Source organism: Carettochelys insculpta, chromosome 28, assembly GCF_033958435.1.
Source record: "Carettochelys insculpta isolate YL-2023 chromosome 28, ASM3395843v1, whole genome shotgun sequence".
In the NCBI taxonomy this organism is placed as follows: Eukaryota; Metazoa; Chordata; order Testudines; family Carettochelyidae; genus Carettochelys; species Carettochelys insculpta.
This window is the reverse complement of record NC_134164.1, coordinates 4,517,187-4,542,676: the sequence shown is the minus strand read 5'-3', so window position 1 is coordinate 4,542,676 and position 25,490 is coordinate 4,517,187. Positions and strand designations below refer to the sequence as shown.

The following is a 25,490-nucleotide window of genomic DNA, read 5'->3' as shown; positions in this document are numbered from 1 at the left end:
CTCCTGACTTGGGGCCCATCTGGAGCGTTACCCCTGACCCGCTCCCCGCGTCCGGATCGGACCGGACCGGGACCCCAGGCTACCGCGGGTTTACCCTACCCGGACCGGACCGGACACTCCCCTGCCGTCGGGCCGGGATCGCTGCCCGCCAGAGCCCCCGGCATGGAGCTGGAGCAGTCCCTGTCGCCGCTCAGGGTGGGTCGGGGGCCGGGTCCTCTCTTTCTCCTGCCCCATCCATGGGCGCAATACGTTTCCTTGTGTGGATCGAGGCCTGTGCAGATGGGCACCCGCCACAGACACCCTGGCTGGGGGCAGGTCCAGCCTCTGGCGCTTACCCGGGAAAGCGCTTCGCCTAGTAAATCGCAGGCTTAGTCTGGAAGGCGCCGCAGGACTGCTTGGCTGGGGCGTTTGCTTTGTCTTTGTCTTATAGACATTCCGTTATATCTGCTGATGAGCTGGGCAGCCCCTGGCTCTCCTGGGCAGCCGCCCAAGCGCTGGGCTTACCTGGAACCCTGCTCAGGGGAGCCCTGGTGCACCTCCAGCCTTGGCCAGGTCTAGCCCCGCGGGCCTGGGTGGTCCTGTGGCACGGTCACTGCTGGTGGCGGTGCTGCAGCCTGTAGGGTAACTAACATAGCCCTTGTCTGTCTCCCTGTCCAGCCAGTGCATGACAATGTCCCTGTCGGCAAAGGGAAGGAGGCGGCGAAGAAGCGGCTGTCGGTGGAGAGGATCTACCAGAAGAAAACCCAGCTGGAGCATATTCTGCTCCGGCCTGACACCTACATCGGCTCTGTGGAGTTTGTCACTCAGGTATGCAGGAGAGGGCCAGGATCAGCGTAACTGCTGAGGCTGGGCTGGCTTCCGCATCCTGCATGGAACTGCTCATCTCTCCGGTGGTTTGTGAACACCATCTCTGGGATTCACTGAGTGACTGGAAGGAGCCATCTCCTTCTAGTTTTATATAGTGCCTAACACATGGTGTAGCAGTTTGTAACTGGGACCGCCAGACACTTCCCTTGCCCACATCTATGGCACATCCTCTGCCTTCTCTGCCCGTCCCACACCTGTCGTCTAAGCATTTAGTCTGTGAGCAATAAAGCTCTGGCATCGTTTAATGAGTGTGTCCAGGCGTGTGCAAATAGTGCTTAATTAAACCTTGCTTAACTTTGAATGGGATGTTTTCCCTTGTGCTTTAGTCCTGATGTCAACTGATCCATCCATGTAGCTTGCTTGCACAGTCGTGTTGCTGTACGTTAGATATTACGGTATTAAAGAGAGCCTATTCAGCGACACTGCATTCCTGGACGTAAATCGAAAACCATTAATGTTTTAAACACAGTTAGAGAACAATATGGTTTTGGTGTATAAACAGCAGATTGGGAAATCATAGTATACCTAAAAAAATGATGAAGTGAGTCTTTGCCCATGAAAGTTTATGCTCTAAAATATCTGTTAGTCTTTGGTGTGTCACAGGACTTCTTGTTTGAGCAGATACAGACTAACACAGCTATCCCTCCTACACTAAAAAACCTGTTTCTTAATTTTGTTTTCAGCAAATGTGGGTTTATGATGAAGATGAGGGCCTCAGCTGCAGAGATGTGACTTTTGTGCCTGGGTTGTATAAAATCTTTGATGAAATTCTAGGTAAGTTGACAGATAACAGTTTAGTCACTAAACCAATTTATTCCACTAAAAATAAATTGTGGATGTTGCATGTGTTAAATAATAGTCCATAACATTTTTATAACTTTTGCATAATTCAACAAGCTCTGTGGTTGCTCAAATAATAGCCATTGAATAGTTTGATAAATAATGTAATTGTTAATCACATCCTTTTCACTGTGTTGGATAAAAATGAGTAATGTATGACAGGAATTTAAAATAGTCTTTCTAAATTCTGAGGACTTGAATGATAGCCTTTGAAATAATGCCACTCTGTTAGTTGAAACTCAGCTGAAAACTACCTCTTTAGCATGGAAGAATCTATGAAGTCCAAACTGAGTCTCCAGAGCCTCTCTTCCTATATTTATGTATTTTAAGTGTCTTATTTGAGAATATAATTTGGTAAATATACAACCCTTTTTCCATTTTAGTCAATGCTGCAGACAACAAGCAGAGGGATAAAAACATGTCCTGCATTAAGATTACAATTGATCCGTAAGTCTTATTTAATTTTTGTTCAACAGTTTCCCATTTCTCAGGTAGCCAGTATGGAGAAAGAAGCTCAGCGCTCTTGGAGTCAAAGATGTTGTTTTTCTGATGTTCTTTTATTACAGTGGCATAAGGAAAGAGAGCTATATGTTGTAATCCACTGTTTCTCAGTGGCCGGTTTAACTGGCTCCAGTCCCTGAGATCTCTCTAACACGGACCAGGCCTGTACTAAAGGGGAAGGTTGAATTACGATACACAACTCCAACTATGTTGACTATGTAGCTGGAGTTGACGTACCTCAGTTTGGTTCTGCGCTGTATCCACTGTGGGAGATCGACAGGCACAAACACTCTCATGGGCATCCCTTATTCCTTGCAAGAAGCAGGAGTGCCAGCACCAATGGGGCACTCTGTGAGTTCAATTAACTGTGTCCCTCCTGGATGCACTACATCGAACTCTGCACAGTTGATTTGCTCCCACAGTTTGGGAAGGCAGCAAGCCAGTCCCCAGCATAAAATGATTGAGAAACACTGTTGTAAGTAACCCACCCAGCTTAGACCAAATGTGACTCTCCCACTCTGATAGCAACCAACTGTGAAAGCTTATGTTTTCCCTAATCTGGCTCTCCCACAAAAACTCTGCTTTTAGCTTTTAGTCTTTATTCTCTGTCTATTTTGTCCTTTTCAATTTATTCCCTCCCCCGCAAACAATTTTCTCTCAAGGAGCACAGTACTTGGCATGTTTAATATCAACAGTTTCTACACATCTAACCCTATGGGGATTTAGTCGGTTTGTGCTCCCTCTGTTGATGGATTCTGCAATTGCTGAACAGAAACTTTGCTTTTGCCAAAATGGTGGCTTTTTTTCTCTCAGCAGCAGAGAGGTTAGGTACTTTGAATCCAAAAAATATTTCCCACTAGAAGACTGACATTTTCCTGTCATTGAAAAAATAAGTTTATTTCAAAAAGCTTAGAACATGGAGTGGTACATAACAATGGCAAATACAGAGCTCTTGTTTTAGAGTTCATTATAAACACATCTACCAAAGGGATTTGAAAGACTGTGTGGTATTTTTCACTCCACAGGTAACGCACTTCAGTCAGTTTCACTTACAGGATTTTTTTTTTCTTTCCAGGGAGAACAATACTATTAGCGTATGGAACAATGGGAAAGGTATTCCCGTTGTAGAGCATAAAGTAGAGAAGGTCTATGTACCTGCTCTTATCTTTGGGCAGCTATTAACATCCAGCAACTATGATGATGATGAAAAGAAAGTCACAGGTAGGACGCTGTCAAAAAATCCATATTTAGGAAAATATTTTTGTACCGCCTGATCTGCCTGAGTGCATATACTGAACTTTCCAAGTGAGAGTGAACAAGAATTGGCAGCAGAGAAGCAAAGGCTATCCAGATTTTCTTATCCACTGCTTTTTCTGAGCAGCAATGAAACTGACCAGTCCTTTTCAAGTTTCGTGGCGCCACAAGCTCCGTTTCTTCAGGGAGTCCTTTTAGGAGTGTTCAGTTATGGTAGGCACTATTCCAGCGAGCACTGCTGTTATCGTGCAAAGACTTTAAAACATAGGATCATGGTCGCTCTCACTGTTGCTGCCCAGAAAGCAGTGACCCTGGTGATAATTTGTGGATTTCTTTCGGTTCAGTGGTAGAGACGGTAGAAAGGAGGCTCCAAAAAAAACTCAAGGAAGAAGAGTGGGAAACTTCCATTGGTGATGTGTGGATGTCTGTCTAAATTTTCCAAGAGTCCATCATTCCATTAGAATATTTTCAGGGATCCATAACTTAAAAAAAAGCTTGAAAATCACTGGCGTAGAGTGATCCCTATCCTTGCTAATGTGGAAGCAGGGGAGCTCCAAATGTATCAGAGGTTTGATGTGGATAATCAGTATTAAAAATGGAGCTCCAGGGCTGCTTCTAAGGAAGGGTATCCCAATGCCCTGTGTTCCAGCAGATAATGTCCTGGGATGCAGGGAGGAGCCAAATCCAGGTGTACAGTACGGCCTCATGTTTCACCCCACATGTTGGTCACAGTGAAGTGACCAAATTTCTATTACAATACGTTAGGCTTTTTAAGGGTTTAATAACAAAAGTAACAAGAGATGATTGCTTTGTAATTCCAGGTGGCCGAAATGGTTATGGGGCCAAATTATGCAACATATTCAGTACCAAATTTACCGTGGAAACGGCATGTCGTGAGTACAAGAAACTATTTAAGCAGGTATGGATGATCTCCATGGTACAAGTTGCTTATTTCAGTAAGGAGTAATTTCAGAGGGTGGGATTTTGAACACATCTCTTCAATTAGCTGCCTTGTATATGAATGCAATTTACATTACTTAGACCCAAGTGTCACATCTGAGGTAAATTTTGCCTACAGTCAGCCTCTGTATTGACCTATACGTTTAATTAAGTATTGTCTGAAAATCCCAAATCACCTGAAAAAAACCCAACCTTTTTCAGCACATAAGAGAGTTTTCCCCTAATTGTTAAGCTGAATAAAATCTGTTGAGATTTAAAAAAATCCAGCTAGTTTGGGGTGACCAACCTGTGGCTCTTTGAGTCATTAAATTTGGCTCCTCCTCAGAGCCACTCCATGCACGTGCTCCACCATTTGGTGGGAGAACTGCATGGCAGCAGCAGTTCTGGTGAGTCACCGGCATCGAGTTAGAGTCGGGGAAGGGGAGGCGGGAGCTGGAGGTGCTTGGCTCTGTGGAGAAGGAAGGCATTGAGTTAGAGCAGGTGGGGGGTAGAATTGAGCCATGTATTATATATTTATATTATATATTTATATATATATTATATATTTATTTTAATCTATCTATATATTAGGTTAAAATAAATACGTACTACATGGCTCTTTGCACTCTAGCCGCGTGGCTCTTAGTTCCTCACTGGCTGGCCACCCCTGAACTAGCTAGTCATATATTAGAAATGTGCATCTTATCCGAGTTCTGTTCCCCAGACCTGGACAGACAATATGGGGAAGGCAGGTGAGATGAAATTGAAATACTTCGATGGAGAAGATTATACCTGCATCACTTTCCAACCTGATCTGTCAAAGTTTAAAATGACAAGTCTGGACAAGGACATTGTGGCGCTGATGTCTCGAAGGGCATATGATATCGCTGGGTGCACAAAGGATGTCAAAGTATTCCTGAATGGAAAGAGGCTGCCTGTGAGTAACTGTTTCAAATCCATTAACCCTGATATTTTGCCCTTCCACTTAGGTGCCGAGATTTTTGTCTAGGTAAAGCAAAAGCTCTGTGGCAGTGGCATTCATGGGTAACTCTTCTGTGTACCCTAAGCGGGAGGATTTGGACTAATAAACATTCCTATGAATTGTTGTCAAGCTTCCTGCGTTTATCTCTGCAGGTGAAAGGATTCCGTAGTTATGTGGACCTCTACTTGAAGGACAAGGTAGATGAAACTGGTAATGCTCTTAAAGTTATCCACGAGGAGGCAAATAGTCGCTGGGAGGTGTGCTTAACTTTAAGTGAAAAAGGCTTCCAGCAAGTTAGCTTTGTCAACAGCATTGCCACCACAAAGGTAAGTTTCTTGTACCACATTTAGATGAACTAGGGGGAAGGTTGTTATTAATTGTGTTCCCTTCCTTGGCATTTTCCATGCACATAAACAGTAAAAAATCATTAATTTGCCTAATATGCCATGGCTGTTTGTAGCTGCAATGCATATGGCTGGGGTCTAAACACTTTCACCCTTTCTTGGACGCTTGAGCCAGGTTTGATCCTTTCTCTCTAGGGTGGCAGGCATGTGGACTATATAGCAGACCAGATTGTCACTAAACTCATTGACGTTGTGAAGAAGAAGAACAAGGGTGGAGTTGGAGTGAAACCTTTTCAGGTACACGATCAGGATGTGGCTGGTAGAAAAAAAAACTGCAATGCTATTGTGAGCTGAAATATCCCAATCTATAGGATACTGCTTGTTATGTTCATTTGGTCGCTGATAATCCCAGCTTCTTTGTATTAAGTTAGGAAATACTGCAGGTAAAGTGTGTTCAATATAGAAGTCTGAATTTCCAGTTTATTCAACTTTGCCAGATGCCTTCTGGAGTCAGAACACAAGACTGTATTTAGGGCATTGTGTATACTGCATATTTCAGTTTTAATGTGCCCACTTAGAATTGGAACGGCACTACAAAAATAACATGCTGGGAGAATATCTGTTTAGCAAAACGGCCAGTGCTTTTCTTGACAATCCTAACAAATATAATATCGATCCTGAATGGTGGCTGACTGGCTCACCTCCTCTAATTGGTACCGCTGTGAAAATATCCTTACATTCTGTTCAATCCTAGAAATCTAGTAATATATATATATATATATAATTTTAAATCTTTACCAATTGGTAGTTGAGTGATTCTGCACTTCAGTGTGTAATTCTGGCAGACAGGTATCAGACAGCAGCTGAGTGACACTAGCAGAATAAGAAGTATTTGTCGTGATTGTTACATTTAATTACAGGTGAAGAACCACATGTGGGTTTTTGTGAACTCCTTGATTGAGAACCCAACCTTTGACTCTCAGAGTAAAGAAAATATGACTCTGCAGGCAAAGAACTTTGGCTCAGCTTGCAAACTGAGTGAGAAATTCATCAAAGGTGTAAGTATTAAGGGGCAGTAATTACATCCCAGCTAGAGGCATCTGTGAAATTGCCTCTTAAATTTAATATAGTGAATATACTACATATGAACTAATTTCAGTTTAAACAGTGAAAAGAATATAATTTAATACATGTCATGGTTCAGACAACTTCCAAAATTGGCTCTTCTGTATTGCAGGCAGTCGGCTGTGGTATTGTGGAAAGTATTCTAAACTGGGTAAAGTTTAAAGCCCAGAGCCAGCTGAATAAGAAGTGCTCAGCTGTGAAACACACCAGGATTAAGGGAATTCCTAAACTGGATGATGCCAATGATGCTGGTAAACGTCTGACTGTTTCTAAGCACAGTCATTTTATTTAATCACAGTAGCAAAGTCTTTATCCCATGCAAAAGAGAAGAACCACTTCCTATCCAGTCACTTCATAGAACCCTAGGACTGGAAGAGACCTCAGCAGGTCATCGAGTCCAGCCCCCTGCCCAAAGCAGGACCAAGCCTAATTAAATCATCCCATCCAGGGCTTTGTCAAGCCAGGACTTAAAAACCTCTGGGGTGGAGATTCCCCCACCTCTCTAGGTAACACATTCCAGTGCTTCACCACGCTTCTGGTGAAATAGTTCATCCTAATATCCAACCTAGACCTTCCCCACTGTAACTTGGGACCATTGTCATCCTCAGGAAATTATTTAAATTGGGAACAGAAATATTGTGTGAAATCTAATTATATATTACGTTTTCTTTTCTTGAAATCAGTGACTTCAGCTACAAGTGCCAGCTGCTCCCCAACTAAATTGAAGTGCATGATTCAGTCCACAGATGGCATGTTTCATAATAGCATATACATTCTGAGTTGACTTTTTAAATCAAGTCATTGATGAGAAATTGCTCGCCTTGCTTTTCTAGGTAGTAAGCATTCTGCAGATTGTACACTTATCCTGACAGAAGGAGACTCAGCCAAAACACTGGCTGTCTCTGGTCTGGGAGTGGTTGGGAGAGACAGATATGGTGTATTCCCCCTTCGTGGAAAAATTCTCAACGTACGAGAAGCCTCTCATAAACAGGTTGGTGGGAATGCCTGTGGAAACAACTGCTTCCTAAAGACATGATAATGCTTTAAGTGTACTAAATATGCTCTGAGCTAAGACCATTACACTCAAGTTGGCAGCCTAGTGTAATGTAACTATATAGTAATGGTATCTTAAATAAATATCAGTGGCTATTCTCACCATCAGCCTGTCTTGCTGATTAAGGAGCGGCATTGACAGATTTAGAAAGTGAATCCTATCTAGTGCTTTGCCTGGAGGAGAGTAGCTGTGATATGGGGTGTGAAATCTGTTTGAAACGGCTTAGAGTAATTTAAGCACTAGACATCAGTTTGAACAATACTACATTTCAAAAGCAGAGGAAATCGACTCAATGAGAAAACAAACCAGTAGCGTCTGCCTGACCCACAGACTCTTTCCTTTGTTTTTCTGCATTTCATGAACTGCCCTGTGTGTTTGGAAAATAAATCCTTGTTTGGTGGAATTTTTTTTCAGATAATGGAAAATGCTGAAATCAACAATATCATCAAGATTGTGGGTTTGCAGTACAAGAAGAACTATGATGATCAAGAATCGCTGAAGACTCTTCGCTATGGAAAAATTATGATTATGACAGATCAGGTTAGGATCACTTAAAGGTCAATTCTTCTAACATCTGAAAATGTACAAAATTACAAATGAGGCTGTGGCTAATATAAAGCAGCGTGGTATCTGCATTGCTTTGTTAGTACTGTTTTCCTGACTCTTCTTATCCAAATGTTCTTATCCCCCTCCCAACAGTTTCCACTTTCTACTTGATCCACCATACTTTCTTTTCATAACATGAAAAAATAAATCAGTGGGAAATATGTCTGCCCTCCTTTGCTGGTGTGTAGTGCTAAATTCTATTCCAGGCAAATTAGGAAGTCTGGGAGGACTAGTTCCTGGATGTACTCTGTGGCTAAGAATGGTCCTTTGGCATCTTCCCTGTTTCTTGGAAAAGTTCTATGCCAGAAATCTGGAAATCCATTTCCAAATAGTCACACAGCTTGGTTTCCATGAGCTCGATCCTGGGAAGTACTGAGTTTCAATGGGAATTGAGGGTGCTCAGCATCTCCCAAAGATTAGATCCGATATTAGATCCTTTCAGGGATGGTCTAGATTGTTAGTGCTGCTGACAGGGCAGGGGACAGGACCTTGATAACCTGTTGAGGTCCCTTCCAGTTCTAGTGTTCTGTGATTCTTTGATTACTAAGTTGAGGAGCAGTTGCTTTTCCAGCGTGCCTCTGGTTAAAATCTGCCTTCTGAAAATGTGTTTCAGGATCAAGATGGTTCCCATATCAAAGGCTTGTTGATTAACTTCATCCACCACAATTGGCCATCTCTTCTAAGGCACCGTTTTCTGGAGGAATTTATTACTCCCATTATAAAGGTAAAAGGCTTCAGACGCAGTAATCTAAACAATTAGCAGAAAGTATGTTAGTCTGGAGCTACACATGGTTTTACAATCATAATTTTTATTTGCTCTAGGTTTCAAAAAACAAGCAGGAGTTTTCATTCTACAGCATTCCTGAGTTTGAAGAGTGGAAAAACAATACTCCAAATCACAAATCTTGGAAAACCAAGTACTACAAAGGTTTGTTATAAAACCTGTGTCATGGTTTTGAAGTCCAAGTAGAAATTCTCTCATAAACGGATGCGTATATGTATTTACTTGTGTGAAATACAAGTGCTCCAGTATAGCACCAGCGCAAAGACAAGCACCTAAAACCCTATGTTAAACAGAGTGTTCACAAAAACATCTCCCAAAATGCAGTCGTGGTACTGTAGGTATCTGTTCTCCAAGTGTCGGTCCTATCTTCATAGCTCACTGGGTATTTTCCAGCTGTCTGCAGTGCAGAGAGCCAGTCCTTTGCATTTCAAAGTTACCTTTTCATGAAGGCATCTTTGCAGAATGTCATCAGAAGTTGACAGACTATCCCACGGAATTGAAAGCCGTGCTAAATATTTCTTTAATCTCATGTTGCACAATGTTATTTTGACTCACTGGAACTGGCTCTACAGGTTTGGGTACCAGCACATCGAAAGAGGCTAAGGAGTACTTTGCAGATATGGCAAGACATCGAATTGGCTTCAAGTATTCCGGCCCAGAAGATGATGCTGCGATCACCCTGGTAACTAGGATTACCTCCATGAATTACTGTCCTGTTCCCACTCGTAGTATTCTGTTACTTAGTGTGCTGCGTTGTTTTCTGTCAATGTGGACTGAGGCCTTTGGGCATGAGACAAAGTACAGCTACAGTTCAGGTCTGAATCTCATCTGTCTGCAGCTCTTGGGGCCTAGAGTGCTGTTTTAGTAATGATTTTTAAATGTAGCTTATGACTAGCTAATCATTAGCGCCCCATTGGCATTTTAGACTATGAGGTTTTGCAGCTTGACTGAAACAATAGCTCACCAGAACTGTGAACATCCCTCATTTTAATTGGGTTTTGACACTCAAGTATTATTCTGGCATACTACCCAATACCATGAAGCAAGCTGTCCCAAAACACTCAGTGTAAGCTGTTGACCTTCAATGAAAATAAACAGGGTGGAGGATTTGATTTTTCAGTTATCCTGTTTAAAATCACCTGTTTATAATCAAACCCTACTGCCCTGGCTTCTGAGTTGGCTGGAAGTTGACCCAGTATGGCTGTTGTTATAAACCTGTGTTCCATCTAGCCCTGTATCTTGTCTTCTGCCAGCGGCCAATGCCAGGCTCTTCAGAGGGAATGAACAGAACAAGTAATTGTCACATGATCTGTCCCCTCTTGCCATTCCCAGCTTTTGGCAGAGACTAGGGACTCTTGCATGGCTTTGCATCCCTGCCCATGTTGACTGATAGTCATGGATCAATCTATACTCCATGAACTTACCTAATTCTTTGTTGAACCCTGTTATAATCTTGGCCTGCCCAACATCCTCTGGCAAAGAATACCACAGGTTGACTGTGCGTTCTGTGAAGACAAACTTCCTTTATTGTTTTAAGCCTGCTGCCTGGTAATTTTATTTGGTAACCCCCAAGTTCTTGTGATAAGAGTGCATAAATAACACTCCCTAATTTACTTTCTCCACACCAGTCATGATTTTATAGATCTCTAGCATATGCCCCGCCTTATTAGTCTTTTTTCCAACCTGAAAAGTTCCACTCTTATTAATGTCTTCTTGGATGGAAGCTGGCCCATATCCATAATGACTTTTGTGGCCCTTTTCTGTACCTTTTTCTATTCCAATGTATCTTTATTGAGTTGGAGCAACCAGAGAGGCACATGGACATACTATGGGATTTATACAGAGCCCGTCTAATATTTTCTGTTTTATTTATGCCTTAAGCTTTTAGCTCTGACTAATAGTCAGTTGGTGCATTTACTCTGCTGGTAAGCCAGTCTAACACATTTGGGGCTATTTTCCTCTGGTTCAGACCCTTTCACATACCTCTTCCATTGATTGAAGGTAGAGGGAATGAAACCCTGCAGAGAGGCCAAGTACAGATGGTCTTAAATTTGTCTCTCTCCATTGTGTGGCTTAACAGGCCTTTAGCAAGAAGAAGATCGAGGAACGGAAGGAATGGCTAACTAATTTCATGGAAGGCAGAAGACAACGGAAGCTACACGGTCTGCCAGAGGTGAGTGGTTTGAGCTACATTAAGGATCACTGTTTCCTGTCTTTCCCTTTCCTCAGGGCTGCAGTTTCATTTTGGCATGGTAGAGCTGTATATAACAGACATAGATTCAGATAGCCGGTTGATAGGAGGTGTGATGGTTACTATGATATTTGCAGGATTTTACAGATTCTACCGTATCTCTCAGCTGGTTTCTGTAGGCTCAGTGCCAACTGACCAGTGCTTATGTTGATTTGATAGTTAACACTTACCTGGGAATAGTTTTATAAATGGAGAAGAGGTAAATTCAACTGGGTTGTGGGAAGCAGAATTTCATTTTTATAGTGATGGCTGGAGTGATTTGAAAATGAGAGCAGAAGGGTTGGATTCAACTTTTGTTGTAGCAAGACCATCTTGCTCTGCCAAAGGAAGTGGGTCTGTGCTCTTTACGGCAATATTAAATCTTTTGTCCTTAGGAATTTGTTTATGGGAAATCCACTAGTTATCTGACATACAATGACTTCATTCACAAAGAGCTGGTCCTGTTCTCAAACTCCGATAATGAGCGCTCCATTCCGTCTCTGGTTGATGGTAAGTTACCCTGAGAGGGTAGTAGTTTTAGTACATTCTGCCAAGAACTTGGACTTTTTTTTTTAATGGCTTCCCTTAGTCATGCAAACACTCAAATACTATCGGCTTGAGTTCAGGACCAAGTTAAGAGTTCTGGGTTCTGTTCTCAGTTCTACAGCTGACGTTTTTTTTATATCCTGGGCAAGTGTTAGTCTGTCTTTCTGACTATAAAATAACGACTAACACCCACCTTTTGGGGAGAGAGGTGAGTGCATAAGTAACTTTGGGGGTGTGATGGAGTGGGGGATACCTGTGTGTATGTGAGTGGCTCACAGAGGGTGTGGGGCTCCTGCTGAGGGTAACCTTGATGACCAGGTAACACCTTTGTACTGCAGACAAAGGAGGAGGTGGAGCCTGAGGGGTTTGAATTGGAACTGGGAGTTGGAAGCAGTGAGTCTGGGCTGAGGGAGAGAGAGACAAAGGAGGGGGCAAGGCCCCAGCTCTGGGGGCCCCTTGGGGCCTCCTCTCCTCAACATGGATTGGACTGGCTGTCTCTGCCGGCTGTACTGACTCCTCTGTACGATGCTGTGTCCTGTTGGCTAATAAACCCGCTGTTTTCCTACTGAGTGAGAGACTCTCCTGCCTGTGGACAGGGTGCAGAGCTTGGGGGACCCCAGAACCCCATCACAGGGGGTCTCAGCTGAAAAGTCCTGTAAGCACAAAATAATGAGCAAATATAATTTTCCCAATAAAGGTTTGAAGCCAGGTCAAAGGAAAGTTCTCTTCACATGCTTTAAAAGAAATGACAAGCGGGAAGTGAAGGTTGCTCAGTTGGCTGGTTCTGTAGCTGAGATGTCCTCTTACCATCATGGTGAGGTAAGAACATACTCGGCACAATATTGAGGAGAAAACTTTTGACTCCATATTCAAGAAACTCCTAGCACAGGGAGACAGAGTGGAGCTAAAACTCCTAAACAGAATTGGGTACAAGACACTTTTTGCTTAAGTTTTGTGCATTAGACTCTGAATTTAACCCTTAGTAGTAGTTGTATCAGCCTACCCTGTTTGGATATTCTGTCTGGTGATGCCCCCATAAATTGGGCTAGTGACAATTACGTATGTTGAGAAAGTGATACATTTAGGCTGAGACTTTTCAAACATGTTTGATTCTCATTAAAGTGAATGGCCCTTGGTGGCGTTGAGAATTTCAGACTCGGTGCCTCACAATGAGGATATCCACCCTGCTTTTCTGTTGGGCGGCATGGGGATTAAATGTGCATTCCTAGAATGAGTGAGGGGGTTTGACAGATGTTTCAGGGCAATCCAGGAAGTTTCCTCGGCCTCCTCAACTTGGGGCAGAATAAAGGGGGTGTCCGTTTTCATGGCTCTGAGATTAAAATTTTGATAATAGAAATCAGATGTTGTCTCGTCAGTTTCCATTCTTATTGTTGACTCTGCCTACTTCATCTTCCTTGCTAGTCCTACCTTTCCCTGTGCTTTTCCTGGCTCAATTCGGGCATCTCCATTTCAAAGTGAATATTGCACTCAACCGTTTCAATTTCTTTTCATTCCAGGCATCGCTGATGATGACCATTATTAATTTGGCTCAGAACTTTGTGGGAAGCAATAACCTCAATCTGCTACAGCCCATTGGGCAGTTCGGTACCAGGCTGCATGGTGGGAAAGACTCTGCCAGCCCTCGATACATCTTCACAATGCTCAGGTCAGTAGTAACAGGCTGTCAGCATTTGATGTGACTGCATTGTTGGCTGCTTTTGAAGATTGGACAGCAAGCACCTAGAAAGAGAGCAATCCAGGCCTGTTCTTGCTGCTTGTTAATACTTCCCACTTTTGCTACCGCACATTGAACCCCTCTAATTTGGAACTCTCTCATCCAGCAAACTGCATAATCTGGCATGATTTCAGTTAGCTAGATGACCACTTATTATGGGTGTGGCCAAGTTTCCTGTGATCCCATAAAGTTTGTTTACAGCCACCAGTCATCGCTCTCCGTGTTCTGTGCTGTTATTTAGCTGTAATTTACTTCTAAATGTCTTCTAAGAACCCGGTAAGCAGTGGATGTGTTGGTGATACTGCTAGACAATATTGACCTCCTGTTGTCTGGCAAATTCTCTCATTTGGCTCTGGTCAGGTCTCAAGGGTGCTGGACGAGAGAGGTTCAACCTCTACTATTCCTTTTGTTATGTGTTAGCATCCTAGCCAGACTTGGAATCACACTTGGATTTAAATCAGTTACATTTTGCTGTTGCTGTCAGAGAGTAGAAAGGAGTGAGATGAAACAAGCGTGAGAGCAGGAGAGGGGAATGAAGACTGAGGAGCTCTTAAGAAGCTTAGTGTCCTTGTGGAGGTGCAGTTGTCTCTCTGACTCTAACACCTTCTGTTCTGTTATTTTAAGCGTGTTTCTTGAGTTTATGTATGATCGTATTGACGGAACATAGCCTGTTGAATGTGAAATCTTTCCAGAACTTCAGCTCTACATTTGGTCTGAGGTTCTGGGAGGCCTACTTTGGTCATTTTTATTTCCTGAGTACAAGAACTTAGACCCAAATCTTCTTGTCCTTTCCAGCCCGTTGGCACGGTTGCTCTTCCCCGCTGTGGATGACAGTATTCTGAGATTCCTGTATGATGACAACCAGCGTGTCGAGCCTGAGTGGTACATCCCTATTATTCCTCTGGTGCTCATAAATGGAGCAGAAGGCATTGGCACTGGCTGGTCCTCTAGGATTCCCAACTTCGATATCCGAGAAGTTGTGAATAATATTCGCCAGCTGATGGACGGAGAAGAGCCATTGCCAATGGTAAGTAGATCCGTAGGAAACCAATTACAGCTTCATTCTTGAGATTCTCTACCATCTCCTGCCACATTTGTCACAGCATACGCTGAATCCCATGTTCTTTTCTATTTAGCTTCCTAGTTACAAGAACTTCAAGGGTACAATAGATGAACTTGGACCTAATCAATACCTGATAAATGGGGAAGTGTCCATCCTGGATTCGACAACCATTGAGATCTCAGAGCTTCCAGTCAGAACATGGACACAGGTAGGAAACACTGAAGTGCCCCCAGGAAAGTATCTTTTGTCCCTTAAAGTGAAAAAGGGACAGTTAGTATTCAGAGCTTTGCTGCCTCCAGGCTCTCGACTTGATTTGCTTCTTTCCTCAGACCTACAAAGAGCAAGTGCTGGAACCCATGTTGAATGGCACTGAGAAGACTCCCCCACTGATAACCGACTATCGAGAATATCACACAGACACCACGGTCAAGTTTATAGTGAAGATGAGTGAACAAAAACTGGCTGAGGCAGAGGCAGCCGGACTGCATAAGGTCTTCAAACTCCAAACAAACCTCACATGCAACTCCATGGTATGTGCCAGCTGCACAGGGAGCCTCAGGCTGAAAGGAGTTAACAGAAAACTCTAATTTCAGTCTCTCTTGAATAAGTACCTTCGGAAAGTCAGGGTGTGCCCTGGGGCAGCAGGAGGGTGGTGCGGATTTGGTTGTCGTATGAGAAGTGATCCTACCATATTGTGTAATCCATGTTGTAACAATGCCAGTAGTGACACTAGTATTATGGGGTGTGGGGGGTGACAGTGTAAGCATGATGCAACAGATGGATCCCATAGGCACGGTTTTAATTCTCAAACGGCCCTGTGGGCCTGTAGCCTGTTTTTAGGTGCTTTGATATCCTCTCCTGGTATGCTGGCTTACGCAGAATCACATAAGTGTAGGGTTGGGAGGGTCCTCAAAGCCTTTAGTCTGTCCCCCACAAAGAGGCATCCCTGACAGGCACGCGTGCAAGCTGGGGTAGTTTGTAAAGCAACTGCAACGTTTTGAAGGGCTCTGTTAAATGGAAGACAAATGTACCTCTTGGCCTGGTGGGTAGTTTGGGAGTTGTGAATGTCATCTTCTTGCAGTCATAACTCTAAGACTTTGTCCTCTGCCCCAGGTTCTCTTTGACCCTGTGGGCTTTCTCAAGAAGTACGAGACTCCTCTGGATATTCTAAGAGAATTCTTTGACCTCCGACTCCAATACTATGGTTTGAGAAAAGAGTGGCTTACAGGAATGCTGGGCGCGGAGTCTGCGAAACTCAGCAACCAGGCTCGCTTCATCCTGGAGAAAATTGAGGGCATAATAGTGATCGGTATGTAGTCTCTGGTGGCTTTGGGTTCTAATCAAATGTTCAGTGCTTTCCTGAGGTCTCTTATCTATTCAGTTTGCCTTTAATAACTTCTGTCAGAGCTATCCTCCCTTTCTGATGAAATGCCACAGGAAACTGCTGCAGCCTGCTTAGTCTGACCAAACAGAGGCTTCCAGTATGCATTCCTTAAAATAGGATGTTACATAGTGTTTGGATTGTTTACAGCCGCAGTTCAGAGGTTGGAAGATTTTCCAGTAATTGTTTAGCAAAAACAGCCTATCTGCTTCTGACCTAGTTGGGCTAAAAGTCAGAACATGTTGAAGTGTCAGTATTTGCTTTTCTATTTCTAGCCAGAGCAGCTGATTCCTGAGCCCACGTTTTTTACTGTATTTCCATGTTGAAGCTCAATGGTGAGTTCTGAGTGCTCTGACCTTGGGCATCTTGGAAAGGTGCTGCAGCGTTTGCAAGAGTCGGGAGCTCGTAGGACAAAACAGCTGCTCTGGGCCTCCTGAAGCTCAAACCTGGGCCGATTTTGGCACTTCAGTCCAAAAGGAATTACTCTTAATCTAGTGTGTGCCCACAACCGAATCCATTGCAGACCTACCTAGAAATATGTGCCCAAAGAGCAGTGCTTGAGGGTTTGTATCTAGCCCCAGCCTTGTTCAGTGATTTCCTCCTCCCTCGAAATGCCCCGAATACGAATATGTGAAGTGCTCAGGCTGGAGCTCTTAACTGGCATTGTAGGCAATTTAGTGGCCTGACGTCTCTTTGTGCTCAGCCAAGGCTCAGCATTTTAGTTCAACTGCGGGCTCCTTTCACAAATTGCTCTGGCTCCTTTGTGCGGATATTTGCAGTAGGGATGGAAAGACAATTTCGTAAGCCTGGTCCGACGCCATATCCCTGCCAGCAGTGCTGGCCCAGGAGCTTTCCCAGCTTTATGATTTCATGGGTCAGTAAATGGCAAACACAAGTCCTATTCTCTAAGCTTGTAAAACCCAAAAGTCAGGGTTTTGTTAACTGAAATGTCTCTGTTTACAGAAAACAAACCCAAGAAGGAGCTAATTCAGGTCCTCGTCCAGAGAGGATATGAATCTGATCCTGTGAAGGTCTGGAAGGAATCTCAGCAGAAGGTAACTCTTCTGTCAATGTCCGGTCTGCAGATCAGTCAGTTCAGGTTTGGCACTGACCCCCGTCTGATGCCCATCCCAGGTTTTAAATAACAGAACTAACAAGACCAGCATTTTTATTCCTTTCCAGCAGATAGCTAGTGGGTTAGTGTATGTAAGAGGTGTGCAAAATACACCCACGGTCTGGATCCAGCCTGCAAACATTTCCCTGAAGCCCACCCTGCCCTTCTGGGCCACTAAAAGTCCCACAGCACAGCAGAGCCCTCACCCAGGCCTGCTACAGCCCCAGCCATGCAGATCCCAGAAGAGGCTGGCTGCCATTAGCACTCAGGTCTCTGCACACCACTTTGGAAACGTGCAGCCTCTGACCACTTACCGAAATTCCTGGCAGGGTGCCTCATCCCCGTGACAATTATCCCCCCACCTCTGGTGTATGGGGCCCTTCTGGGACAGCTAAACCAATTACAAAATTTGTATTTCATTGGTGATCACTCCTGAGTCTCATCCCACCCAATTCCATAGTCCATCCAGGTACAGCTGAGAAAGTTGTCTCAGCACAGTGCTCTTCCTTCTGGATAAACTCTCTTGCAAAGGTGGACTACAATAAACCCTCGATAGAAAGGACCCTGATTTAACGGCGTTTGGAAATAACAGATGCTGTCTGCCAGATGCCCCCTCCCACCCCGCAGCCCTCCCAAAAAAATGTCGGCAGCTCACCAGAGCTGTCGCTGCTCGAGGAGCTGCCATGGCAGCTGGGGCCAGAGGAGCAGTGCAGGGGTAGGGGGCTGCAGCAGGGCACAGGAACTCTCCTCCCCCAGTGCATGGAGCGTGTTGGCACCTGGCCACCACTGCCTGCAGTGGCACTGAGCAGCAGCCACGCCATCAGAGGCTGCTGCCGCTGGCAGCCCACATGCGCCTTCACACAGGCAGCTCGGAGTTGGAGGAGTCAGAGCGCTGAGCACACTGAGATCCACGGGAGGTGGAAGGAGACAGCTGGTGTATAGCTCTTCTCCCAGTAACTGGGAGAGGGGGATGAAGGTGTGAGGGGAAGAATGGGGCAGGAGGGTGGGCAGAGGACAGGAGTGAGTGAGGGGCTGCTAAAGTCAGTGCATCGTCATACAGTATAAGCATTCGGATGTAAGGGACTTTCATCATTAGCAGACACCCCTTCCCCCCATTCGTCCGTTGGATCGAGGGTTTACTGCGTTTAAATCTTTGTCTAGGGTGCAGATGAGGAAGAGAGCGACAATGACCAGGATAACGAATCTGCTCCAGCCTCCGGCCCAGACTTCAACTACCTGTTAAACATGCCCCTCTGGTACCTGACCAAAGAGAAGAAAGATGAGCTCTGCAAACAGCGCGATGACAAAGTAGGCTGCCCGATTCTGTTCTTCCAGAGCTGGAAAGGGAAGTGATGCTTAAACTGAAGTGAGCGACTAACATTTCCTGATTGGCTCATTTTAGGAAAAGGAGTTGGAAAACCTCAAACGCAAGAGTCCTTCAGATCTTTGGAAGGAAGACCTGGCCGCCTTTATTGAAGAACTTGATGTAGGTACATGTTCGATACAGACAGCTATAAGAAACAAGGCCATCTGCTTTGTTACTATCACAGAAACCTACAAATGTCATTTGAATATACCATATGAGGTAGATTCTCCTTCAGTGGAGGTGTAAGCCCCAGTCTTTATGCACTTTACTCTGTAAGACAGGGTGTCAAAGAGCTGGAATCAGCAGAGAGTTGAGTCAGGAACATTGGCTGCTGGAAGGATGTGGAGAGGGATTTGGGAAAAGGCGAGGTAAAGCCAGAACAATGAAGTAGTCAGGGAAGCCCCTGGAGCTGCTGGAAAAGGAATCTTGCAGACAGGAAGATGGTCCTGAATAGCCAGATTATGTCCAAATTGTGGACAATACGTGTGCAACTTTGTACTCAGCTGGCCTTGACCCATTTCAGTTCTGATTACTCTGCTGTACTTTTTACCAGTTCCTTCTAGTCTGAGAGTGGTAACTGGATCTGGAACTCCAGCCTAAATAGTAACCTTTGCAAATAGTTGTGTTCTATGGAAGCCTCCTGTCATCAGGTGATAGGAAATGCATCATAAAGTACCTGCAAAGTGTTGTTTGTCTTGGTAGAATAGGCATGTTTTTCTGAAGCTTAGGGTTTTGCTTTGGTTTTTTTTTACAATCCCCTCTGCAGGCTGTGGAAGTCAGAGAAAAACAGGATGAGCTGGGTGGAGCAGCCGGCAGAGCTCTCAAAGGGAAAGGTGGGAAGCTAAAGGTGAAGAAGCTGCAGCTGGCTGAAGTTATGCCCTCGCCACATGGCAGAAGAGTCATCCCTCGCATAACGGTGGAGATGAAGGCAGATGCAGAAAAGAAGACGAAGAAGAAAATTAAGGTAAAATAAGACACTTGCAAGGGCTCTTAGGGCACGTCTGCACTTCCAGAGTTCGATTTTGTGTATCTAGTAGAGACGCGGGAAATCGATCTCTCTGAGGTTGGCAGTCGACCCCGTACTCTTTGCTATCACAAGAAAAGTAAGGGAGGTTGACGGGCGAAACACAATTTCCCTCACTGAAGCCAGGTGAGTCGATTTCAGATATGTCGATTCTAGCGGCATAATTGCTGTAGCTAGACCTGCGTCTCTGAAATCAACATAGTTCTCTAGTGTAGACCTGGCCTTAGCGGGGACCATTCTTCACCCATCTGTCCTATGAAATGGCAATTTGAGGTGCATGACTGTGGCTGTGCACAGCAGCAGTGTGCTATGCTTCTGGGCAGAGATTCAGGGTACACTTCCACGATGCTCCTGGGGCCAGCAGAGAACAGAACATGTGCCTGGAAGCCATGTTTGCACTGATGCACCCCCTGAACTGCAGGCAAGTTCACCTCTTCATAGAGGCCTTTGGTCAAACAGTGACTTCTGGTCACTCAGTGGAGGATTGCTGAACATCTCACCGTCCAAGGCAGAGTTCTGCTTTCGCTGTACGTTGTTAATTTAAACTAAATTTGACATTTTCCTCTGATTACTTGTAGTTTTGCAATTCAGGCAATCACCACCTACAAAAATATTATCCCCTTGTCCCTTGTTTGCACACTAGCTAATCACGTGGCTCCTCCCGCACAGCCTTTTCCCGCAAACGGATGTTCCAGTTAACCTGCACTCTGTTTTTAAACACGCCCTGCTCAGCTCTGCATCCCTCCACACCCTGCTGGGGGCTACCGCTGGGACATAACCAGGCAGCAAAGCTCTGACAGACAGGCAGGATATTGTTTTTGTTGTATGTATTGTTTGGCTCTTGCTGTTGAGCATATTCATCTGCTCATGAGAGTGATCACACCTGATTTGCTTTGGCTGCTGTTAACCAGACCAGCAGTTTATTGCTTCATGTACCGTAATGCTGTCTTTTAAACTGCTACTTTACTCCAGTAAAAATGCTCATCTTTATCTGTCTTTTAAATATGCAAGAACCAGGCAAAGCTCTCACGTCTTTTTGTATCTTTAGACTGAAAAAACAGAACTTGAGGCAGAGCAAGAAGGAAGCTCGTCGGAAGATAAGAAACCTGTAAATCTCAAACAAAGATTAGCGAGGAAATTTAAAACTGAGCAAGGTAAATGTTTGGAACGAGTCAGCCCCTTCCACAGAAGGCAAGGGCTGTTCCACCTGCAGCTGGTTGTAGGAGCATGTCTGGGAATGCGGTGAATCTAGGCATCCATAGGCTCAAAAGAATGAAGTGAGGGATGTGCGCAACCATCCCTAGTTAGAGGCCTGAGTGACTGTCCCTCTTGTGTTAAAGCCAGAACCTCCTCAGTTAAGTGCTTTATTGCCAACTTGAATTTGAACTCAGTGCACGGAGAGATTAGCTGAAGCCACTTTGCACATCCAACTCTTTCAGGTACTAAGAAACAGTCCACTTTGCCATTCAAGCCAATCAAGAAAGAGAAGAAGCGAAACCCATGGTCTGACTCTGACTCCGATTCAGAGTTTGCGAGTGACGTGGCTCCTCCGAGGGAGAGACTGAATCGCCGGGCGGCAGGTGAGCAATGCCACACAGACCCAAGTGGGCACTTCCTGAAGGCAAAGCAGAACCCGACTCCTTAAGGCTTGGCTACGCTGATTAGAGGCCCCAGTGCTGATTATAGTCAGATGTCTCAACCAGAAGTAATTTTGAAGTGGGGCTGTTTAGCGTAACTGCGGCATAAAATCGACTCCTGTTGGTTAGCAAGCCCAGATCTGCATCCATCACATTGGATTCCCTCACAGGCATAATCGTCAACATCTAGGAAGAGTCTTATGGCCCGTTTTTGCCCTTCTGTCGTAGGTAAAATGCGACAGAGAATTGAGAGAGGTCAAAACCCATTAAAGGCATCTTACAAATTGTGCAGTTAACCAATGAATCGCGTCTTTTATTTTGTTAGCAAAAACCAACTATACACTGGATTCGGATTCTGATCTCACTGACGCAGATCTGCATCCTCAGACACCAGAGATCAGCGAAGAGGAAATCCTCTCAGAAGGAAACTCACCAGAGGAGCCTGCTCCCAAGGCCAAGTGAGGCACTTTCTATATACAGAGGCCAGAGCAGGGTTTGCTGGGTTATGCACAGGGTTTATACGGGATAGCTAACTACGTTTGCTTTTGTGGATTATTTTTTTCCTACATCTGTTCCAAAATATGTTGTGGGGTTTGTATTCTAGGAAAACTAGTGAAAAGGCAGCAAAAGACGAATCCAAACCACAACAGGTGCAAAGCGCCATCTCTAGTAAGTATATGCACTGAATGAGATCTCCCTGGTTTGCTTTAGTACCCTAGAGGGGTTTAATGTATGTGGGCATCTTACTGTGTTTTGACACTGACAAAGCAGGAAGGTTGTAACAAATTGAAAATCTCCTTACTGGGAGATGTTGGTAGGAAGTCAGGAGAGGAATCGCTTTTGTTCCGGTCTGGCTTTACAGGTCAAATTGACTTCATGATTAAGCCAAAACTGAAAATGAATCTTGCTCTTCCAATTTGAGTTGATGGGAAATTAGCTCATTCCAATCTTATAGTTACTGGCAGACTGAACTGGTAAAAGCATGGCCCACTGAACTCTGTCCATTTTATTTACTTAAGTTCAAGTCCAGGATGCCGATGATGAAAATCAGAGTCAAACTTCTGCAGCTCCATCGGTCTCTGCCCCTCTTAATAAGCCTGGAAAAGCTGCACCCCGAAAAAATGCTGCTGACAAGAAAACCACCAGTGTCACTAAAGGTAGGTGGCGTTCAGAGTATCTCAGAGAAAATCATTTAAATTTGTTACTGTTTGTTAACATATTTGGAAACAATGGCGAGCGCAGTGGTTTGGCACTTCGGGCTACATCTACACAACAGCCTAAACTTGAAATAAACTTTGCAGTTTGCACTACACAATTTGCACAGCTTATTTCAAGTATCGTTCGAAATAGGCTGCTTCAGCATTTGGCATATGCGCTTTTCTGAGGCATTCTTTACTCTTCCTGCAACAAGGAGTCCAGGGATGCCAAAACAGCATGCCTGTTGTTTCAAAAAAATATTACAAAATAACGGGTGCATTTCAAAGATGCGGAGTAGCTGTTTCCAGGATACCTCAGTATGCCAGAATAGTTCTGCTGTGTAGACATAGCCTTAGAGGCCAGCGTATTGACTTGAGATTTGAATGATAAAGATCTGGAATTTGTGACAAAGGATCTCTTCGGTCACTGTCATATGTAAGGAAAAATTCCATTTTTAGAGAAATGACTGTGTGCTCTTTCCAACTCTGCTTCACGACGCATGTGAGCCTAGAGGCCAGGTCATGTGCTTATTGGGTGAGTGTCTGAATTTGGGAGCAGGCTAAAGGAAGGCTTCATTGAGCTCCCTGCATATCTGTGCCTGAGGGACCCAGGCAGAGAAACTTAGTTGTATGGACATCACGTTTCTGCTGGAAATGACACTTGCAGGAAGCAAATAACTAACCCAAAGGTTGAAGTGCAGCTGTTGCTGTTTCAGATACGCAGCCTTCCATCATGGGTGTTCTAGCCAAGAAAAAGGCAGCTCCCAAATCCTGCAAGGCAGCAACAGCTAAGGCAGGAACGTCAGACTCCAGTGTTGACAAAGCAGCCCCCAAGAAGCCGGCCCCTGCCAGGGGGAAGAAGACCACCACCAAAAGGAAGCCAAGCTCAGACTCAGATTCGGATTCTGACTTCGGGTCAAGGCCTCCCAAGTCATTTGCAGTTAAGGTTTGTATTCTGCTGCACAGAGACGTGCCCGTGCCTGCCAGGCCTGTGTTCGAGAATGCAAGTGCTCATCCGAGGGGGGAGGAACGTGGCTTCAGTCCTCCTAGTAGAACAAAGGCCGTAGAAACCCCATGTCATGCCTGGCCTGGGGCATGTGACCAAAGGAAAGTAGGTGCCTTTGGGATTCTGCTAAGCTGCACCAATCCCAAAATGCTGGTTTGGGGCTGGGCATGAGCCTGGGCACCTGCCGTTTATACTGGACTTACTCCAGATACTCCTGGGCTTTTACCGGCCTGGTGACTAGAGAGGTGACAGACACAACATATCCATTTGTTTTCTTCCTCAGAAATCCAAAGTGGAAGACGATAGTTTTCACATTGACATAGGCACCAGCTCAGACAGCCCCGTGGCAGCTGCTCCCAGCACGAGGCCTGGGCGTGCCCGGAAGCCTATCCAGTACTTGGAAGAGTCGGATGAGGGTGATATGTTTTGAGTTTTATTCTGAAGATTTTAAAATGCCGACCTTAGCGAGCTACACTCTTGTTCTCGGAGCAGAGCTCCCAGCAGGCACAGTCGCTTCTCCCCAGAGACTTACAGCTCTCAGCTCCAGGAAATCATTTTATTCAATAATTAGTACCTGCCCCAAACTGGTACACTGCATGAGTCCTGTGCTTGGTTTTCCCTGAGGGCTAAACCTTTCACGTTTGCTGGAACATGATCCCTTCCAGCAAGAATGGAGCAGCAATAGCATACACAGTTCGTGGGTGAGAAACCCGATAGCCGGATAACTGGAGGAGCTAATTTCCCTGACCCTCCCTGGTCATTGTAGTGTAGAAGCAATTTTAAACCCACCAGCTACAGACCCTTCATGCACGCTCCCTCCTCTTGTGGTTGCCTTCAGCTGCAGACACATTCTTGCAAGTCCTTGGGCTGAACAAGCTCAAGAGCTTCAGAAACACCAGCTGCAAAGTGAGGCGAGACCTCTGGCTCAGAGGGAGCTTTTTTTTTTAGTTTTACCCCTCTCCCCACTTCCTGTTGGGACATTTCAGCCCATGCCCCACTTGGCTCTTTTGGTGGCCAGCAGTTTGCCGCCTTCCGAGTTTTTAGCAGTTTAATTTAAGTCCATTGTGGAGCATCTGGCACTGAGAAGTGGGTGTGCGCAGCTCAGGCCATGCCCTCTCTGCACACCTGCCTGGAGCAGTGACTTGTGTTACCACCTCCGTTTCCTTCAGCCCTGCTGCCGCATCTCAGGTACAAACTCTCTGTCCCCAGGAGCAAACTGCAACATTCAGTTGCTAGCTGGACGCTTGTTCCCAGAGCAGAGAGAGGAAATGACCTGGTTTATGTGGGGACCCCTTTAATGGTGGTCAAAGAAAATCCTTACCGCTGATAAGGAACATCTAGGGAGCAGGGTACTCACTGCAACACACCCATGGCAAGCTGGTGATTAGGTCCCTGAGCCTCTGGATCAGACTTTGGAAGTGGTTTATTCCTGGGGACAAGGGGCTTCCCAATAACTTACCCAGCGCTGGGCTGAGTAACCCAAATGCAGTCACTGTCAGCCTTTCTCCCGGTGCCCAGGTGTTTCTCAGGGGATCCAGTGCCCACCTACCATACTGTCCAGGATACCAGCATCCAGCCAGTTGCCCCAAATGTCTAGCATGAGGCTTTATGTAATCCAGGTTCCGACACAGAAGGAGCTTGGAGCAGCGTCTTGTCCATTTTCCCTGGAAAAGCGTCCGCCGGTGGGTTGACCCACCTGCCGCTGCTTTGAAGGGTTGACATTCGATGTGCTTTTCCTCGAGCCAGGCTGTGGTGCTGAGTGGGCCAGCAGGCGTGTCTGTAAATATTTTTTGTTTGTAACGTCTGTCCTTTTGTATTTTCGTAATAAAGGGTTTTTACAGCAGCTTTGCTCAGTTACGCTGCTGCTGGGGTTTCAGGATGGCCTCGTCTCTGTCC

At 45.1% G+C, this 25,490-nt stretch overlaps 1 protein-coding gene across 1 annotated transcript; it reads left to right on the top strand.

Annotated features, from left to right (window-relative positions):
• The first annotated feature begins 162 nt into the window (after nucleotides 1–162).
• On the top strand, nucleotides 163–25,467 carry TOP2A (DNA topoisomerase II alpha). The gene is made up of 35 exons (XM_074978784.1): nucleotides 163–195; nucleotides 658–807; nucleotides 1,551–1,641; nucleotides 2,091–2,154; nucleotides 3,284–3,429; nucleotides 4,284–4,381; nucleotides 5,126–5,338; nucleotides 5,536–5,709; nucleotides 5,923–6,024; nucleotides 6,648–6,785; nucleotides 6,965–7,103; nucleotides 7,686–7,843; nucleotides 8,321–8,446; nucleotides 9,126–9,236; nucleotides 9,335–9,440; nucleotides 9,869–9,978; nucleotides 11,377–11,469; nucleotides 11,922–12,036; nucleotides 12,770–12,891; nucleotides 13,590–13,738; nucleotides 14,603–14,834; nucleotides 14,944–15,078; nucleotides 15,200–15,400; nucleotides 15,984–16,179; nucleotides 17,215–17,306; nucleotides 18,527–18,673; nucleotides 18,768–18,851; nucleotides 19,498–19,695; nucleotides 20,804–20,909; nucleotides 21,195–21,335; nucleotides 21,718–21,850; nucleotides 21,997–22,061; nucleotides 22,412–22,549; nucleotides 23,305–23,534; nucleotides 23,878–25,467. Exons 1-35 carry the CDS (start codon nucleotides 163–165, stop codon nucleotides 24,022–24,024), a joined length of 4,683 nt encoding a protein of 1,560 aa, XP_074834885.1. The 3' UTR covers nucleotides 24,025–25,467.
• Nucleotides 25,468–25,490: the final 23 nt, after the last annotated feature.

Coding starts and splice junctions, on each gene's coding strand:
- TOP2A (XM_074978784.1), top strand. CDS start 163: ATGGAGCTGGAGCAGTCCCTGTCGCCGCTCAGG. Junction 5,710..5,922: donor ACAGCATTGCCACCACAAAG/GTAAGTTTCTTG, acceptor CTTTCTCTCTAG/GGTGGCAGGCATGTGGACTA. Junction 21,336..21,717: donor ACTGAATCGCCGGGCGGCAG/GTGAGCAATGCC, acceptor TTATTTTGTTAG/CAAAAACCAACTATACACTG.